Source organism: Astatotilapia calliptera, chromosome 7 (assembly GCF_964374335.1).
Source record: "Astatotilapia calliptera chromosome 7, fAstCal68.1, whole genome shotgun sequence".
NCBI classification, from domain to species: domain Eukaryota; kingdom Metazoa; phylum Chordata; class Actinopteri; order Cichliformes; family Cichlidae; genus Astatotilapia; species Astatotilapia calliptera.
The window spans coordinates 67,263,525-67,281,232 of record NC_137428.1 but is presented as its reverse complement, the minus strand read 5'-3'; the positions used below and the strand labels follow the sequence as shown (position 1 = coordinate 67,281,232).

General features: G+C 40.6%; 1 protein-coding gene across 2 annotated transcripts; it reads left to right on the top strand.

Annotated features, from left to right (window-relative positions):
* Positions 1-4,358: 4,358 nt before the first annotated feature.
* wfdc1 (WAP four-disulfide core domain 1) lies at positions 4,359-15,050 on the top strand. Of its 2 annotated transcripts, none has more exons than XM_026176702.2 (7): positions 4,359-4,944; positions 12,182-12,377; positions 12,541-12,624; positions 13,079-13,219; positions 13,655-13,705; positions 13,794-13,848; positions 13,945-15,050. In XM_026176702.2, exons 1-7 carry the CDS (start codon positions 4,834-4,836, stop codon positions 13,952-13,954), a joined length of 648 nt encoding a protein of 215 aa, XP_026032487.1. In that variant the 5' UTR covers positions 4,359-4,833; the 3' UTR covers positions 13,955-15,050. The 2 variants fall into 2 exon arrangements, with proteins under 2 accessions (XP_026032487.1, XP_026032488.1); XM_026176703.2 differs by having other exon boundaries at positions 4,413-4,944; positions 13,794-13,853.
* The last annotated feature ends 2,658 nt before the right edge of the window (positions 15,051-17,708 follow it).

Below are 17,708 nucleotides of genomic sequence, written 5' to 3'. Positions count from 1 at the left end.
TAATTATGATCATTGCAAAGTTGGCATTTTAAAATTGAATTACATCTCCTGTCATTTGTGTCAGACTTTAGTTACTGGAGCTCATCAGTGGCTCGTTTAGCAAATTAGAAGGAATGCCACTGCAATCCCACAAGTGAGCCTCTGTTTCCTGTTCTTAGCTGACGGGAGCGGCATCCAGTGTGGTCTTCTACTGTTGCCCAACTGCTTCAAGATTAGATGTGCTGCATACCTTGGCTTTAATCAGAGGTTAATTGAGTTAGCGATCTTCAAGCAGCCTGGCCATTCTAATCTGACCTCTTAAATCACCTTTCTCCCCATTCTGATGCTCAGTTTGAACTTCAGCTGCTCGTCCTTATCCCGACTACATGTTTAAATACACTTAATAATAATAAATTGTGTGTGTGTGCGTGCATATGTGTGTGTATGTGCGTTATAGTAGATAAAGATCACGCACATCAAAGGCCAATCTTTGCATGTAGTATAATATTTGCTTCATTTGCTAAAGTTCAGTTTTCAAACTAGAAAACAAAAAAGCAAACACATGAGAACAATCAGTAAAATTGCAATTAAGTCACAGATTTGTGTAACTGATCCCAACTGGTTCCTCAGAGTTTACATTCTGTCAGGCACATTAAAACCAAATGCTGGGAAGCAGCGAAAGCCTGCTGGACCTTTTTCAATGTGACTTAGTGAAAAATAAAACAAGGTGGACTTTTATTGCCGTTTGATGTACACAACATCAAAAGGAGTTAAAGTGCTGTAAAAACTTGCCCTCTGCTCTGTACAAGTGCAACAAAGCTCGGGTATCCTTCTGTCACTTCTGGCACAGCATTGCAGGATGAAATCATGTAGCGTGATCATCTAATTACCAAACACACAATTTATTATCAGAATTTTCCGCTAATTGTTGTCATATGTACTGCGTGTGTCAGGGGGTTAAAGCTCATCCAAGTGGAACTTTGACTCCTGACCACATTCAGCAGCCGAGTTCAAACTAACCAATCGCAGCTGACCTGTGACCTCTTGCGTTGACCCTCTGACCCCAACTGACAGGCCTGATTAGAAATGAATAATCTGACAAGTTTCAGCTTCAGGCTTCAGCTCACTGATACAAACGCAGCCCACACAAAAAGCTAATAAACATTAAAAGCCACACCAAAAAGATAAATGATCTATTCACTCGCAAAGCTGGTTTCACCCCTGCATAACTCCACAAATGGCATGTTGTCTGTCAGTTTATTTGTCACTAAACTATTTCAGAAATGTTTTAATAATTACATTTTCAGCCATTCTGGTTCCAACATCCATGTTTTTTCCAACATAGAAGGTAAATGATCAATTGGACCATCTTCAGGTGAAACAAATGTGTCCATTACTTTGTCTTACTTGTTACTGTTCTATGACCAAATTAATGCAATACGTTGTTCAAAGATTCATTTCAATTCAATTTTATTTATATAGCGCCAAATCACAACAAGTCGCCTCAAGGCGCTTCATAGATACAGAGAAAAAACCAACAATCATATGAGCCCCTATGAGCAGCACTTTGGTGACAGTGGGAAGGAAAAACTCCCTTTTAACAGGAAGAAACCTCCAGCAGAACCAGGCTCAGGGAGGGGCGGGGCCATCTGCTGTGATTGGTTGGGGTGAGAGAAGGAAGACAGGATAAAGACATGCTGTGGAAGAGAGACAGAGGTTAATAACAGATATGATTCAATGCAGAGAGGTCTGTTAACACATAGTGAGTGAAGAAGAAACACCCAGTGCATCATGGGAATCCCCAGCAGCCTACGTCTATTGCAGCATAACTAAGGGAGGATTCAGGGTCACCTGGTCCAGCCCTAACTATATGCTTTAGCAAAAGATGCACATTTAACATTAAAGTCACATTAAAGAACAATCTTCAGAACAAATTTTAAATATATTTTCTTCTTCCACATATCACTTTAGCACATGTTCACAAAATCTGGTAAATCTTTGGTTTTGGTTCATTTAAATGTTGCCGTGCATTTCGTCCTCCTTACATTGACGCTAATGCACAGAGTCAGCAATAAAGTCTCTGTGGACTGAATCTGCAGAAGCTCATTCCTTTATTGCTAAGATCATGGTAACAAAACATTAGACGTCAGGGTTGGTCCATGTGATTGGAGTAGGTTTACTAGCTGTTGTTGTACTGCTTAATGTTTCTGTAGTACCTCAGTGATTGGTTCATATTATCCCTAGAAGCCTTTGGCAATGTGTTAAAGACCGTCAGCACTAAATAACTCCTCTCCTGCAGTCTCTAAGATTAACAGCATGAGGAATGAACATTTTATCCCATTATTTACTGCAAAAAATCCCAGTATCAACAAGAAATATGATGAATTATATAGGGAAACTCAAGCATCTGTGGTATGAATGCATGGTGTGTGTACATGTTTGGCTACAGTAGACCCCAACCACAAAGCTTACTGGTACTATTTAAATGTAACCTCTGTTGAAACTCACAGATTCTGTCCAGATGCACAAGCTGGCCTTTGCTGTGAAACACATGTCACACATTTACCTCTTTGGCTTCTATGAAATCACACTCTCTGCTCGTGTACAAACATGAAAAAGAGGGGCTGCTCTGTCCGCTGAGCCACATCTGTCTTTGGAGAGCTACCAAACATTACAGCATGAATCAGGCTAGAATTAATCAGAATCAGAGAGGATTTAATATGGAGTCCCCAGAGATTTGCAGACACTCCATCCTCCCAGAAACAACTACAATACATCTTTTTCTCCAGAGAACAGCTGTCAGATGAAAGGATTTTTTTTTTGCCTTTCAAGAGGAGCCTGTCTCTAAACAGACTGCAATCAAAGATTTTCTTTTAGGTGTCCAGCCCCTTATCTTTCTAATTTCTGTCTTATATAGATGACACACATATAACATTGTTTCCAAAATAGTTCAGATGCTGTTCCCTGTAACAGAAACGCAGACAGAAAATGCAAGTATGAATGGATGAATTTAATTTAAAAAGTACTTGGAAATTTCATCATATGTGTGAAAGAAAATCATGGACACTGGTTATCAACCAAAAGTATCCAGAATAATATAGAGCTGGGACTTATTTGGAGCAACATATGCATGCATTTAACTGATGTTGTTTTCCAGGAAAGGCCTTACACGCTTCGGCAATGCCAGCAAGGCTACAGGTGCTCAGCTGGCCACCCTGTAGTCCGGACCTGTTGTGCATTTAAAGCACTTGGGGTGTTGCTAAAAAGAAAAGAGCAACTGAAATTCAAAATCAAACAAATAGGGGGAAAATGTTTTGCTTTCAAAACCACAGTAACTGATCTTTTTGATTCCCAGTGTAGATAAAAGTAGATGCAATAGACTCTTTTTTTGCCACAGACCAGCAGTTTTATTACTTAACTGTATTCAGAGCGATATGTTCTTATATCTTGTAGCTGCTGGCTGGATTGTTTCAACCGTATCCTGATCTCGTCTTGTTTGGTTATACTCGTTTATACTGTAAATTCCACCTTTAGAAAGAAGGGCAGGATGTAGATGTGAGAACATGTCTGGGAAGCACTGCTGTAAACGGGACAGCTGAATTCCACTCCAGCATTCCAGGAGTGTAATTATAACTTAGCATAAATATGGAAGGTAAATGAAACAAATCATTCATTAAATTCCACTATCGTCATATCTTATTGTCCGTGTCGTCCACCCCTTACCCTTTGCATTTTCATTTTTTTCTCCCTTGCTTTTGCTTTACTTTGTCTTTTGTGTAAGTGAGCCCAGGGGCCTCTCTCTCAGTGACACCGGCTCTGCTTCTGTAAAACTAATAATGACTGAGATTTGTGCCGGCTTAGCATTCTTTCTCCCTTTCAGTGCAAGACGCAAAGAATGGGGAGAAAGGTCCGGTGGTAAGGTGGTGGGGTGAGTCGGGGGAAGTGGGGGGTGGGGTTGAGATGAAGGGCGTCCTAGTTTAAGGGGGGGGAGAAAAAGACAGAGAGGCCCCTTTCCCTGGAATACACCACATGCTTTTATTGTGCATGGATCAATGCCACTGAAATCACTGTGAGTGCTCTGCCAGCAAACATTAGCTTGTATTTATTCACACTTGGACACTCATTCAGACAGCTAGGTGTATTTGTGCAATTTCAGACACCTTGCCATATGAATCAGGTGTGTCCTAACTCTGTTGTAATTCAATCTTGGACTGTTAATAGTTAAAAAGCGTGTATGAACTCCAGGCCAGCAGTGAAGTCTTTTTAAACCCCGTGCAAAGAAACGAGATAAAATAAAATAAGTCACAAATGCACGCTGACAAAATGCTGTCAAATTTACATAAAGATCACCAGATGTGCTACAAGATGCAACGAGGGGCCAAGGGGCGGTCTCACACTCACTGCCCTCTCCAACAGTCCTCCCTCCCTCCTTTCACCTCCCCTTCTCTCTTCCAGAGACATGTGCACACGCTGTGCCAGCAGACAGTTTCAGCTCTCAGTTACTGATGCACAGACTGCTGCTGTTTCTCCCTTCCCCTCTTTACTCCCCCTAACAATTCTCCTTCCTTTCCTGTACTGCCTCTATTCATCCCCTCTGTACTTTCCTCTACTTTTTCTCTACTCTGTCATTCTGCCCGTCACTTTTCCTCAGCCGGATATAAAGGCAGGACCTGTTGGAGGGAGAGCGCTTGTGTAATTTCTGGCTGCACTTGAGCACCCAGAGTTGTTGCTTCAGCTGGAAAGGCAACAAACCAGAGGACCTACAAACAGCTACAGGACAAACTCCGAGTAAATCTCTGTAATAAAGAGGAAGAAGGAATACTTCTGAGAAAATAAAGGAGAAGAAGGAGGGGGATGTGCAGAACACAGACCATGCCAGGCTCTTTGCTGGTGCTCCTGTCCCTGTTGGTCCTGTCCACAGGAAGTGATGCCAGAAGAATCAGGAAAAGAGGACTCAACCATAAGGTGGGGCACATAACCTCACCTTTCTACTGTACATACGAGTGTGTGTATTTCTCTGTCTCGGGGTTGTTTAGAGAATCTTTTAAAGTGGAAGTCGGTGAAAGCTCACAGCACTGCAGTACAATGTCTGCTCGGTTACAGGGAGGCACTTTGAGCTGTCAGGGCAGTTTTGTGTCTGAGGTGAGAGGTGTTCGAGTAGGCCTGAGGGCTGTGATTAAAATGACCGATAGTGTTGTGGCATAGTACAAGACACATTTACAGAAAAAGTGCATTTACTCAGGTTTTATACTCAAAGGAAGAAATAGATATTTTTACTCTACAATCACCAGCTGGATATTTTAAATCAGATTAAATTGGTAAATAAAGTTATATATTATATCTTGTTTTATATCAATTCCAAAGTCGTGGAGGAAAAACAACAAATTGCAGCTCTGAAAGTTAATTCAGGACTTTTCCAAACCCAGGAGCGTGAAATTAGATTTGTGGCACCCCACATGTCCCAGCTATGCTAACTGTGGCTAGGTAATGACCATGATTTTGATTAAATAGGCCCAATCCACACGATGCTAGCTTTTTTTATATGATCACTTATTATCATCGGGAAATATTGTAGCTTTTAACGGAAACTGTATGAGATAGGCATGCTTGTTAGTTTTCAGATGAAACATTGAAACAAATACATTTTAAAAAATGCTAAAAATCAGATCAACAAAAATGTAACAGAGTAAGTACGTAGTTCAGTCTGGAGAAGAGTCGGTGTTTTGCTTGAGAGAACTTTAACATTTCTTTCACCGTTGCGAAACAACGGTTTGAGAGCAGATGTGCTTTGATTTATAGATGCATGAAAAATCCACTCAGACAGGCGAGTTTTGAAGAGTAACAGAGAGTGTGCAACAGGTTGGAATAAGTAATGATTCTATAGGAGCAGTGGGGGGTATATGGGATGTTCAGCATTAGTTGGTGTGTGTGTGTGTGTGTGTGTGTGTGTGTGTGTGTGTGTGTGTGTGTGTGTGTGTGTGTGTGTGTGTGTGTAGCGGATTATTAGGGCAGGAACTGAATTTGCAGGCCAGGCCCCCGCTTGTTAACTCAGCTCAGTGTAGCTGATTGATCATCTCTAACAAGGGCTCACTGTAGCGTGCTGCCTTTCCTCTCTGTAACCTTTCATGCTTCAGTGTTCTCACCTTCTGACTTGTTTGTGGCCTCTGTCTCTCATTTTCAGCCTTTCTCTAATACTGTATGTAACTGTTACCATTCCACCCTCGTTCTGACCCGATTTCTCTTCCCCGCTGACCGTGTGCTTCTCTCAGTACACCACCCTCCGTTTTCCCTCAAATATCTTTCTCTGGTCTCCTCCTGCTCTCAGGATGGGCCAAAAGAACCGTCCGTCTGGACTCTGCCTCAAAGCTGCAGTAATTGGAACATGCTGAGACAGCTCTATAGACAGAGTTTGCCTTTTACTCCTTGAACCTTTTCATCTCGGTATCTTGCAATCTTTCTTTTTTTTAAATCTCCCACATACACACACTCAGCCTCATTCATAACGCCAAGGCCATACAGAAAGACAAATTATAGTCACGCAGTATTTAACATACACACTCCACAGAAGGATATTTTGTCTCGAAAGGAAAATTGGTAAATTTGAAATCAACACAAGACCACCAACATGCTCAGTTTTGCCTTTTGAAGCCTTTTCTTGAGATTGTATAATAAGCTTTAAACCATAACAATATGAATACACGATCCGTTTAGATTAACCAAAATTTTTACATGCAAGTAGGTTCGTATATTAATACAGGAGAGGAGGTCAGATTTTGGCAGATGTTTGTTTTAACCTTAAAGAATGTATTTTGGTCAGTAATGGATAGAACACGCTGACATTTTCCCAAAACCAAAGTATCACTTGGATTTAAGATTAATAAAGTTCTATGTTATCTTATCTTATCTTATCTTATCATTTAGTATACTTGTAAATCTTTTGAAAGAAAGGTGTTTGCATGACAGTCTTTCCATGTTCCATCTCTGCGCTTCAATAGAAACATGCCGGTCTAAGAATGATTTACATGTAATCAGGGTATTTAGGTAAGAAATGGGCCTAAAGGCTGCAATGGTCAGAGTGATAGAGATGCTAATAGAATTAGGCCAGTTTTCAGCACCTGTCTAATCAGGCTGGAGATTGCCTGTTCTGTTTAAGCGCTTAAAAGGAACAAAAAGGAAATGGACCCATTCTTATGTCTGAGATAAATACCTCAGCAGCGCCTCAGTTTGAAAGTTTTGGATCTATAAGTTTCCCCCTCTTACCAAATCATTGCCCAGATTTTCAGATTCCAGATTTGCTTTGCACACACCCACCACTCAACCAGATTGTTTAGTCTCATATAGCCATAACACAGTCTGGCTCAGACATCTGCCTGGGCATGCCCGTGTGCAAAGCAGTGTCTCACAGTAGCATTATAAATCTTTAGTTTCATCTAAGTGAAGTGATGTGGGCCCTTCTGACAGTATCTGCTATTAAGCAGAACGTGAAACACTTGGGCTTCCTGGCGTTTGTCTGGTCATGTGTTTGAAGGATAAGCATGCAACTGCTGCCTGATCTTTGAGAGATTTGTGGACATTTGTGGCGTAAATGTTGCAGACTGGTGGTGATGGCTTGTCTTGTAATGCAAACAGTTTCAGAGCTAAAGTTTGAACACTTTAATGCAAGGAATATTGTTTCCAGCTGTATGCAATTGCTCTAAGCTCAAAACTCATCTGTTTAAAACTACTTTCCCCCTGTGATCACATGTGCACTGTCTACTTCTAACTTCTTTATTTTTAGTGCTCTTTTACTTGGTTTTTGTTCATTTACTGTACAGGGCCCCTGAGTGTTTTGAAAGGTGCTTGTAAATGAAGTGTAATATTATTATTGTTTATTATTAGGTAAAAGGGGAAAAGTCTGTAAGCCTGGGATTTATAAATGCATGGAAGGCGCTGACTGTAGAAAGACCAGGCCACGTTTGTAGCTGTGAAGTTTTAAATATGGTGACTTTAAACATGTAGATTTGCTTTGTGGAGGCTCAGAGCTCTGAGAGGACAGAGTGTCAATATGAAGGAAACTACTGCAGCCATTGGTCATTAGCTATAAACCATCAGTTATATCATAGTAGTGTAACACTATTCTCGCTTAGAATCTACAATTTGGGATAATTTTTCTGTTATTATTAATATATTCTAATGAATATATTTGTTTTCTTTTCTGAGACATGACCTGTCAGCTATTTAACTCTGCAGCTCAAAGCAGGATTAATTCCAGTTAGATCTGAGTCTGGTGGTCAGCAGCACATTACTGGACATAACACTGGAGCAGATTATTGCTCAGTACCACAAACCTCAAATATAAACTCCCGTCCAAATCATCCCAAACATTCCTTCTGTTGAAAGAACGTTGTGTAAACCAACATGATGTCTGTCAACATGATTTCCCATCATTCATTAAAGCTCTCATGTCTTACTGATTTACAGTTTGTCTGTTTTCCTCACAACTTAGCCTGCTGCGTTTGCTCTTCTGTCTTTCTGTCAAACTGACAGCTGCTCTAGAAGCAGGAAATTGGGTCTCACAACACAAAATCTAACCAGATGTGTGCTGTGAGTTTCTTCATTTAGTAAAAGCTGAAGATCTTCCAGATTTAAAATGAAACCTTGAAACCTAACCAAAAGACCAAACACGTTTACCTGTGTGTACACCATGGAAATATATACAACAATCTTTATTTATAGAGCACATTTAAAAACCAACGACATGCCAAAGCGCTTAACATAAAACAAATTAACACAAGTATAAACAGAGTCATAAAAAAATAGAAGTGTAAAATTATGTTCACAGGAAAAGCCACCAATAGAAAAAATATAACTATAGCACAATATAACTATGCCATCAAAACACAATGGCGACAAGACACACACAGCGGAAATAAAAGCATGATAGGGAAATTAAAAGAATAAATAAATCTCTGCAAACAAGGCCAGCATTTAGCCGGTAGAAAAAGCAAGATTAAACAAATACGTTTTAAGCCGTGATTTAAAAGATTGAATAGAGTCAGACGCCCGGATGCTAATCGGAAGGTTGCACAACTCTGGTGCAGCCAGAGCAAACGCTCGATCACCTCTAGATTTCAACCGAGAGATCTAGGCTGCACCAGCAGCCTATATATATTCTTTGGTTTGTTTGTAGATCCAAGTTTCTGTGCATGTGTGTGCTCGTGCACTTGCATCCTTGCACAGACGAAGCAGAAAATGTTAGTATCTGTCTCCGATTTTGTTTTGTCGTTACTTCAAATGGTCAGATTTCAGTTCAGTTAAGGAGCCAGGCGTGGTGGCTTCTCCTCATCACCTCTCTGTGAGAAATTGGAACGAGTGAAAGAATCAGCAACTGAGATCAGACTTTAAAGCTACTGTCGTGTTGCTTTTCGACACCAACAGCAGGGGAAGAAAGAAAATGAAAGCATCAAAGAGTGAGCGAGATGGAGTACAGACAGTGACAGATAGATAGATGGAGGGGAAAATATTCCCACAGATATTCATGAACATCACACACAAGCCTGCTGGCAGTTTCTTTATTGGGGAGAAGCAGCAGACAGGAGTGTAAATAAACACTGTGGAACATCTGAGAGATGTGTGTGAGATTTTATGATAGACTTCAAGAAACAGAGCATGACAGCCCTTCTGGCGTACAGCAGTGGAAAAATCACGAGATGACAACTGAGAACAAAGTGGTTAAAGTAAAAGAAGAGTAACAGATATTTAACCAAAGCACAGTCCGAACCAGCATGGGTGATGGTAGCGTTCTCGGGGAGCTGTAATAAATCAGTGAATGGCTCCTGCAGTGTGCACTTTTGCCTGTATGGTATAATTAAGAGCAAGTTCAAACTACACACACACAAAAGCATGCAGTTGAATAAACAGGAAGGGCACGCTTGAGCTTTTTGTAGGAGAGGTTTGCAGGATACACTGGGAACAGATCGGATATAAGATAAGTTCAGATAGTGTAATAATCATTATGTAATTATCCAGTCTGAGCAAACTATCCAGTCATTCACAGAAGAGATGCTGTGAATGAGTACGGAGCTCCAGTAGACTCCTGTCTGTATGAGGCCAGCATACACATAAAAATTAGAGTGGAATTTAACTAGAAAAGCAATAAAATAATCACTGACCACCGACTAACATCAGAGACAACACCCGCAGCAAACTGACAAACAATATTCTTGTTCTTTGGAGATGAAAAGCTTTACTAAGGTATCCAGTTATTTCCTGTTTCTGTCCATGTGTCAAAACGACTGATGAGAAACAAATTTCAGGCCCAAAGTATCAGGCAAAAGAGGAATCTCATTTCAACTCGGTAAAATAATCGAAATTTCAAATTAACCGAAGAACACAATGTTCTCTCCATCTCGCCGACCTCACCCCGTACACCAAACACCCACCGAGCTCCCAGCTGCCAGAAGAAACGAATTCATTTTTAAAGTGTTTGTGGTGCCACCATGAGTGCCAAACATTTGTCTTTTGTGTTTCACTGGTTGGTTCGGAGGAACAGCCTGCAAGCCTGCCAAATAAACAGCACAGTTTTAATGATCGTGTGCCACCCAGAAGCCAATTATCTAATTACAAATCTAGTGTAAGAAGAAACAAAAACAAATTCCTCTTTCTCGCTTTCATCTGCACTCTGGCCCATTCAGAAACGATGCTGCAGTTTCACTTGTTTCTTGCACCGTGTGCTTTCAACATCATGACAAACAGTTTGACAGAGATGCACTACCTTGACCAGTTTAGAAAATAAACTCTAGCCAATTAATAAAATATTCCCCAAATATGTTCCTCCGCTCTGGAGGATCCGAGGTTAAACCAAACTGTTCATTTTGATACAGTTAAAAGGAGAGAAAACACTGACGCTTCATCCAGAAAAGTAAATACAGTTCATGAGAAAATATGAGAGTTGGTGTTTAGTTGATGGCAGCTGTGCTTCTTGGGATTTTGCTATAATAATTTCCATGTGCACAAACCCCCAGAACAATGAATGGTCACTTATTCTGTGGTGCACAACATCAGATATTCAATACCAGCAGTGAACAAAAAAATATAATAAAAAAACAAAACACTTCCCTCCACTTGTTCTTGCCAGAACTGTGTGTGAAGTGGATCTTTGCTCAGCTTCATAGTGGCCTACTTTCTCCCTCTCATTCACCAGGGAAGTAAGTGTTCGGTCCCACACTGAAACACCTGACCAATCCAGGTTAAGGTATTGGTAGGCAGGCATGCATGCAGAAATCAAACCTTCACCGCTCCTGTGCACAGTTCAGCTAAGTGCGTGCTGGATGTGCTCCCTCAGGTGTATTGTCGCCCTCTGCTGGTTGCAATGTGGTCACAGATATTATTACACTGAATGAAACTGTCTCAGTCTAATCTACATACATGCAGCACAGCCAGCACCTATTCTGAAAATACTTCCTGTCTACAGTGAAACTAAGCTTTTACTTCAACTGATCAAACACACACGTCCACACATGTGCAATAGCAATAACACTAAACGCAATACTCTTTTCTGGCATTGTTGTATTACACTTGTATATAGCATTTGTATTCTATTATATTCGATTGTATATAGTATTTTATTTTTATTTTATTCTATTCTATTGTGTACAGTATCTCATAGATATATTATTCCAGTGTTTTTTCTCTAATTCTTCAATGCAACTTTGCACTGCACTGCTGTAACAAAATAAATTTCCCACACGTGGGACTAAGGTTATCTTATCTTATCTTACTGTGCTTCAACTTTACTAACTGATCAAAGTAAACTTGTATTAGGAGGCCAGTGATTAGCTTTACTTACTTTATTTTGAAATTCATTTATATAACAGCATGTGAAATCCTACAGAGACATCCATAATGTACTTATTATGGTTTTGTTTACAGCGACACCTGCAAAGTTAATGTGACTCCAGACTCCAGAGCTGCATTTTTATGATCTGTTGTCTTTTAACCGTGTTATTAAAAAAATAAAAAGCATATATCTATCTATCTCAATATCTACTAATTCTGAAGTCGGTATCTCTATTTCTTTTTGTGTGTGTTGCCCTCACATTGGCCTCCAGGGTAATATGTTCCAGTACTTTAAATAAAGAAGAGAGGGTATCGTGCATCAAAGTAACAGACCCCATCCATGGTATATTTCAGACATTTATCTGTCTTTCTTTCTCTCTTTCAGGATTACGAGTATCTCAATCATCCCCAGTCCACACAGCACCAAAAGAATGACCGGTGTCCACCGCCGCCCCAGATGTTACCAGAGCGAGCCTGCGAGGTCCCGGGCTGCCGCTCAGACTCAGAATGCGAGCGCCACAAACGCTGCTGCTACAATGGCTGCATCTATGCCTGCCTGGAGTCTGTGCAGCCACCACCAGGTCAGCAGAACCAGCAGACTGGAATTAAAATAGGGCTTCAAATTATATTAAAGTGATTATTGGTTGGCAATATTTTGGTGTTCACAGAAATGCAGGAAGTTATATTTTTCCTCGTATTGTTGTTGAGTATTGCAGTAGCTAAGGATGTGTGTGTTTTGAGCAGTTCTGGACTGGCTGGTGCAGCCCAAGCCTCGATGGTTGGGGGGTAACGGTTGGCTGCTAGACGGTCCTGAGGAGGTTTTGCAAGGTGAGGGCACACACCTGAACAGTTAAGGGTAACACACATGTGAGTCCAGAAAATCCATCTGCAGAACATTTTTGAGTTTTCAGTGCAATATTGTGCAGTGATATTTAATCAGAAGTCACTTTCCTCCCTTCCTGTGTGACAATAATAATCACAAACTGTAAAGACATCTTCACTGTAATAGTCCCACCAGTCTCAAATACAACGCTCCACAAATATTAACAGGAGGGCAGACTTGCTGCTCATTTTCCTTTAAAAAAAAACAACTCTAAAACTTTGAGTTTTTTTCTGAGTTTATATTTGTATGCTGGCATTTCCTGTGGGAAATATTGTTTTTTAATTATTTGAAGGAAAGCCAGAATATAGTGCACAAAATGACTTTTGCTCTTCTTATTGTCATTTCCTTGGATACAGAGTGTACAGAGTGTGTTGGTTTTTGTATTTTTTTGCCCACTAGCTGAGGCCTGCAGTACTACTGAGGATGGAGATGAGCCTCTGCACTGTCCTACGGGCTACGAGTGCCACATCATCAATCCAGGAAACCCAGCCTCTGGCATCCCTAACAGGGGACAGTGCATCAAGCAGCGCGGCAACTCTGGTATTATTTTATTTCCCTTGACTTAAATGTTTTAGTGATCGCTCATATGATTGTGATGTGGCTTTAAATGTAGAATTTAACACACATTCTCTCCTATCTATATGTCACTTTCACAACAACCGTCTGATAGAGCTGCTCTCAAAGCTTTGTGCTCTGAAGCGCCACAGGGCAGGATGAGAATGCCAGGCTGTGCCAAGCATTCTGCTCTGGTGTCTCTATCTTGGCAAATGGCACGCTGTTAGATGCCAGGTTTCTCCTTTGAAATAGATCTTGAAATAAACATGCTGGAGTGACCTTGCAAATGAATAGACGGCCACGAGATGAACTGATAACGTGTGATTGAAGCTGTTGGCAGAAATATTAAACCAAGTATTTGACAGAGGGAACTTTATCCATTCATTCAGTTTGTGGATATAACGGTGATTTTAATTACAGATGGACGTAGCTTGAGACACAAATACTTTAAGGACTACAAGGACTACTTAGGTAAGAAGCTCAAGTGAATAAAAGCTTCAAACTGAATATTAAGTAAAGCTAATATGTCTGACATCATTGTGGCTTTTTTATTTGATAGGTACCAGCTCTAACAGTGCAGTGGGCTATGAAAAGCATCACCACAAGCACCTGGGGTGAAGTATGTTCTCAGCCACTCACATAAAAATAAAATCATCCTCATCTGCATTTTCCTGTAAACAGACCCGTTTTTTTTTCTCATACCTGCTCAGGTCGACTTGAACTCTGCCTCAGCTTCGAGCATAGCACAACCTCAGACATCAGTCCAGTCCTGTTTGATCCGCTCGCAGCTAAACCGGGATCAGATCTGACCTTTTTTTAAACTACGCCTCCAGCTGCTACCTCCTCTGCGCAATGCCCTGTCTCGCAGCCTCTCGTCAGTCACGTGTCCACAGGGAGACGAGTTTCTCACACTCTCAGCATGCATCCAAAGAAAAAAAGCACTTTTGTCCCTCTGTTTGATGTCAGCAAAAAGGGAGGAGGAGAGGCTTTTGGTGAAGGTAGCGCAAGGTGCAAACTGAAGCTGATTAGCAAAATTGTCTAAGCAACCCCGATTTTTGCAGCCCCCTCCCCCCTCTCTATAATTTGTTCCTATTTTCATCCACTGCCATGCTCTCTATTCTTAAGACTGGTCAGCAGAAAAAATCAAGACCATGTGGGCTTCATTCTTAGCTCTAAATTCCTCTTCTGAAATCTGGAATGTTTTATGGACAAGAGGAAAAAAAATCCAGGTGTAGCCGTGAGTCAGCTAAGAAAATCCAGATGTTTTATATTATGCACTAATAACTCTTAATTAAAAAATAATACCATGTGAGTATGTGGATCAGTAAATTCAGAACAGCTGCAGGTATGTACAAGCTAACAGATGCTGACTGTGACTTGGAAAGCAAAATAAAGAAAGACAAAACTGTTTATTTAAGAGGCCTATTCGAGATGCTCCCCCTGTGAAAAAGAAAACTTAAATTAACCTACTGAAGGAAAGTGACTCGTTTTGAAAAGACTGATTTCATTTACACTTCTTTGACGACTTATGCAGTAAATATGTACCAGTTCAGAACAGTTATTCATTAACATACTATATGAGAGACAATAATCCCTGCTGCAGTATACACATGATAAAAGAAAGGGATTTTGCTTCCATGTAAATATTTAAATGGTGCTTCGGTAATTGCTGCATATAATAACAGAAGAATAAGCTGGTCACACGTGAAAGAAAACCACTCTGTGCAGAACTAAAGTGATGTCTGAATATTTCCATCTGATTGGTGCTATGTCGCTGCCTTGATTATTCTAAATAAACCACTTTATTTTAAAAAAAGTTGTCCTTTGGTTCTCTTTCCCAAGTCATTTTAAGATGTGTGAAAATACTATTCACATTCTGTCAAGCCAAGAACATTTATGTACATCTGCATGCAGTCAAATTAGCTTTCTGTTCACGATCTAAAAATGAAACGAAAAGGCAAAAATAATATTGCACGGTTCTTTTCCCAAGAGAAACACAGACTTCTTTGTTCTCATTTAGTAGCAGAAACAGCAGAACAGCTTTCAAATGAGCTGCCTCAGTTTGTAGCTGAAATAAGTGCTTTAGACCACATTGCATTTGAAACTGTTTGGAAGTTTGCACAAACAACTTCTGCAAGAATGGCACTGATTTGGTTCCCCATCTTGCTCATGACAGAGAACAGAAATATTTGCGTTCTTTAGCACAAAAACATGTAATGTTTGTGCAGTTATACAAATCCACAGTCAGCTTGTAAAAACAAGCTTGAACACTTTCTGACCCAGTGGGTCTTTTTACAAAGCCCCAGTGTTAGGTAGCCAGTGGTAGTGGTGGTTGTGGAGGTGGCCGTTAAGGTCACCACTCCCCCGCTGGACAAACATTTCCTTAAATTAAGACAATTTATATTTAGAGCCTGTGATTTCCATTAATAAACAACACAAGAGAATAAAAGATAAGGCAATATACAGGGAGTGCAGAATTATTAGGCAAATGAGTATTTTGTCCACATCATCCTCTTCATGCATGTTGTCTTACTCCAAGCTGTATAGGCTCGAAAGCCTACTACCCACTAAGCATATTAGGTGATGTGCATCTCTGTAATGAGAAGGGGTGTGGTCTAATGACATCAACACCCTATATCAGGTGTGCATAATTATTAGGCAACGTCCTTTCCTTTGGCAAAATGGGTCAAAAGAAGGACTTGACAGGCTCAGAAAAGTCAAAAATAGTGAGATATCTTGCAGAGGGATGCAGCAGTCTCAAAATTGCAAAGCTTCTGAAGCGTGATCATCGAACAATCAAGCGTTTCATTCAAAATAGTCAACAGGGTCGCAAGAAGCGTGTGGAAAAACCAAGGCGCAAAATAACTGCCCATGAACTGAGAAAAGTCAAGCGTGCAGCTGCCAAGATGCCACTTGCCACCAGTTTGGCCATATTTCAGAGCTGCAACATCACTGGAGTGCCCAAAAGCACAAGGTGTGCAATACTCAGAGACATGGCCAAGGTAAGAAAGGCTGAAAGACGACCACCACTGAACAAGACACACAAGCTGAAACGTCAAGACTGGGCCAAGAAACATCTCAAGACTGGTTTTTCTAAGGTTTTATGGACTGATGAAATGAGAGTGAGTCTTGATGGGCCAGATGGATGGGCCCGTGGCTGGATTGGTAAAGGGCAGAGAGCTCCAGTCCGACTCAGACGCCAGCAAGGTGGAGGTGGAGTACTGGTTTGGGCTGGTATCATCAAAGATGAGCTTGTGGGGCCTTTTCGGGTTGAGGATGGAGTCAAGCTCAACTCCCAGTCCTACTGCCAGTTTCTGGAAGACACCTTCTTCAAGCAGTGGTACAGGAAGAAGTCTGCATCCTTCAAGAAAAACATGATTTTCATGCAGGACAATGCTCCATCACACGCGTCCAAGTACTCCACAGTGTGGCTGCAAGAAAGGGTATAAAAGAAGAAAAACTAATGACATGGCCTCCTTGTTCACCTGATCTGAACCCCATTGAGAACCTGTGGTCCATCATCAAATGTGAGATTTACAAGGAGGGAAAACAGTACACCTCTCTGAACAGTGTCTGGGAGGCTGTGGTTGCTGCTGCACGCAATGTTGATGGTGAACAGATCAAAACACTGACAGAATCCATGGATGGCAGGCTTTTGAGTGTCCTTGCAAAGAAAGGTGGCTATATTGGTCGCTGATTTGTTTTTGTTTTGTTTTTGAATGTCAGAAATGTTTATTTGTGAATGTGGAGATGTTATATTGGTGTCACTGGTAAAAATAAATCATTGAAATGGGTATATATTTGTTTTTTGTTAAGTTGCCTAATAATTATGCACAGTAATAGTCACCTGCACACACAGATATCCCCCTAAAATAGCTCAAACTAAAAACTACTTCCAAAAACATTCAGCTTTGATATTAATGAGTTTTTTGGGTTCATTGAGAACATGGTTGTTGTTCAATAATAAAATTATTCCTCAAAAATACAACTTGCCTAATAATTCTGCACTCCCTGTATGCCCGTAAGAAGTAATTTCAAAAATTGTTTTTAATTAAATATATTTCAAGAAAACATGGCATTGCTAGCAAATAAGAATGCTCGATTTTGCCACCAGTCTTCAGTAGACTGGGTGTCTGCATGTTTGTACTGGGCGGCAGGTGTGGGCTTATGCTAGCGCCTGCTTGCTTATTAGAAGTGCTCTGTTTGGACTTTGAATGAAGAGAGTTATTCTGAACTACAGAGACAAATTCTGCATTATTCTTTCTATTTATTTATCACATTACTTAATATTTTAATATTTTATTCAAAGGGCTAAAATGAAACATGGTAACCAGGTTAACATTAGCAGCACTAGTTTCTTTTGAAATTTGGAATCTTTTTAGAAAGAATTTGTATCTTTGTAGAAATATGAAAGTATGCGGGCCCTCCTTTACGCCGTGCTACGTCTCTGTTGCCGGTGTGGTCACTGAGTGCT

What these genes read in the sequence shown, in the direction of transcription:
- wfdc1 (XM_026176702.2), top strand. Translation starts at nt 4,834, where the DNA reads ATGTGCAGAACACAGACCATGCCAGGCTCTTTGCTGGTGCTCCTGTCC. An exon ending in AAAGAGGACTCAACCATAAG is followed by an intron (nt 4,945 to 12,181) that starts GTGGGGCACATA and finishes TCTCTCTTTCAG; the next exon opens with GATTACGAGTATCTCAATCA. An exon ending in GTCTGTGCAGCCACCACCAG is followed by an intron (nt 12,378 to 12,540) that starts GTCAGCAGAACC and finishes TGTTTTGAGCAG; the next exon opens with TTCTGGACTGGCTGGTGCAG.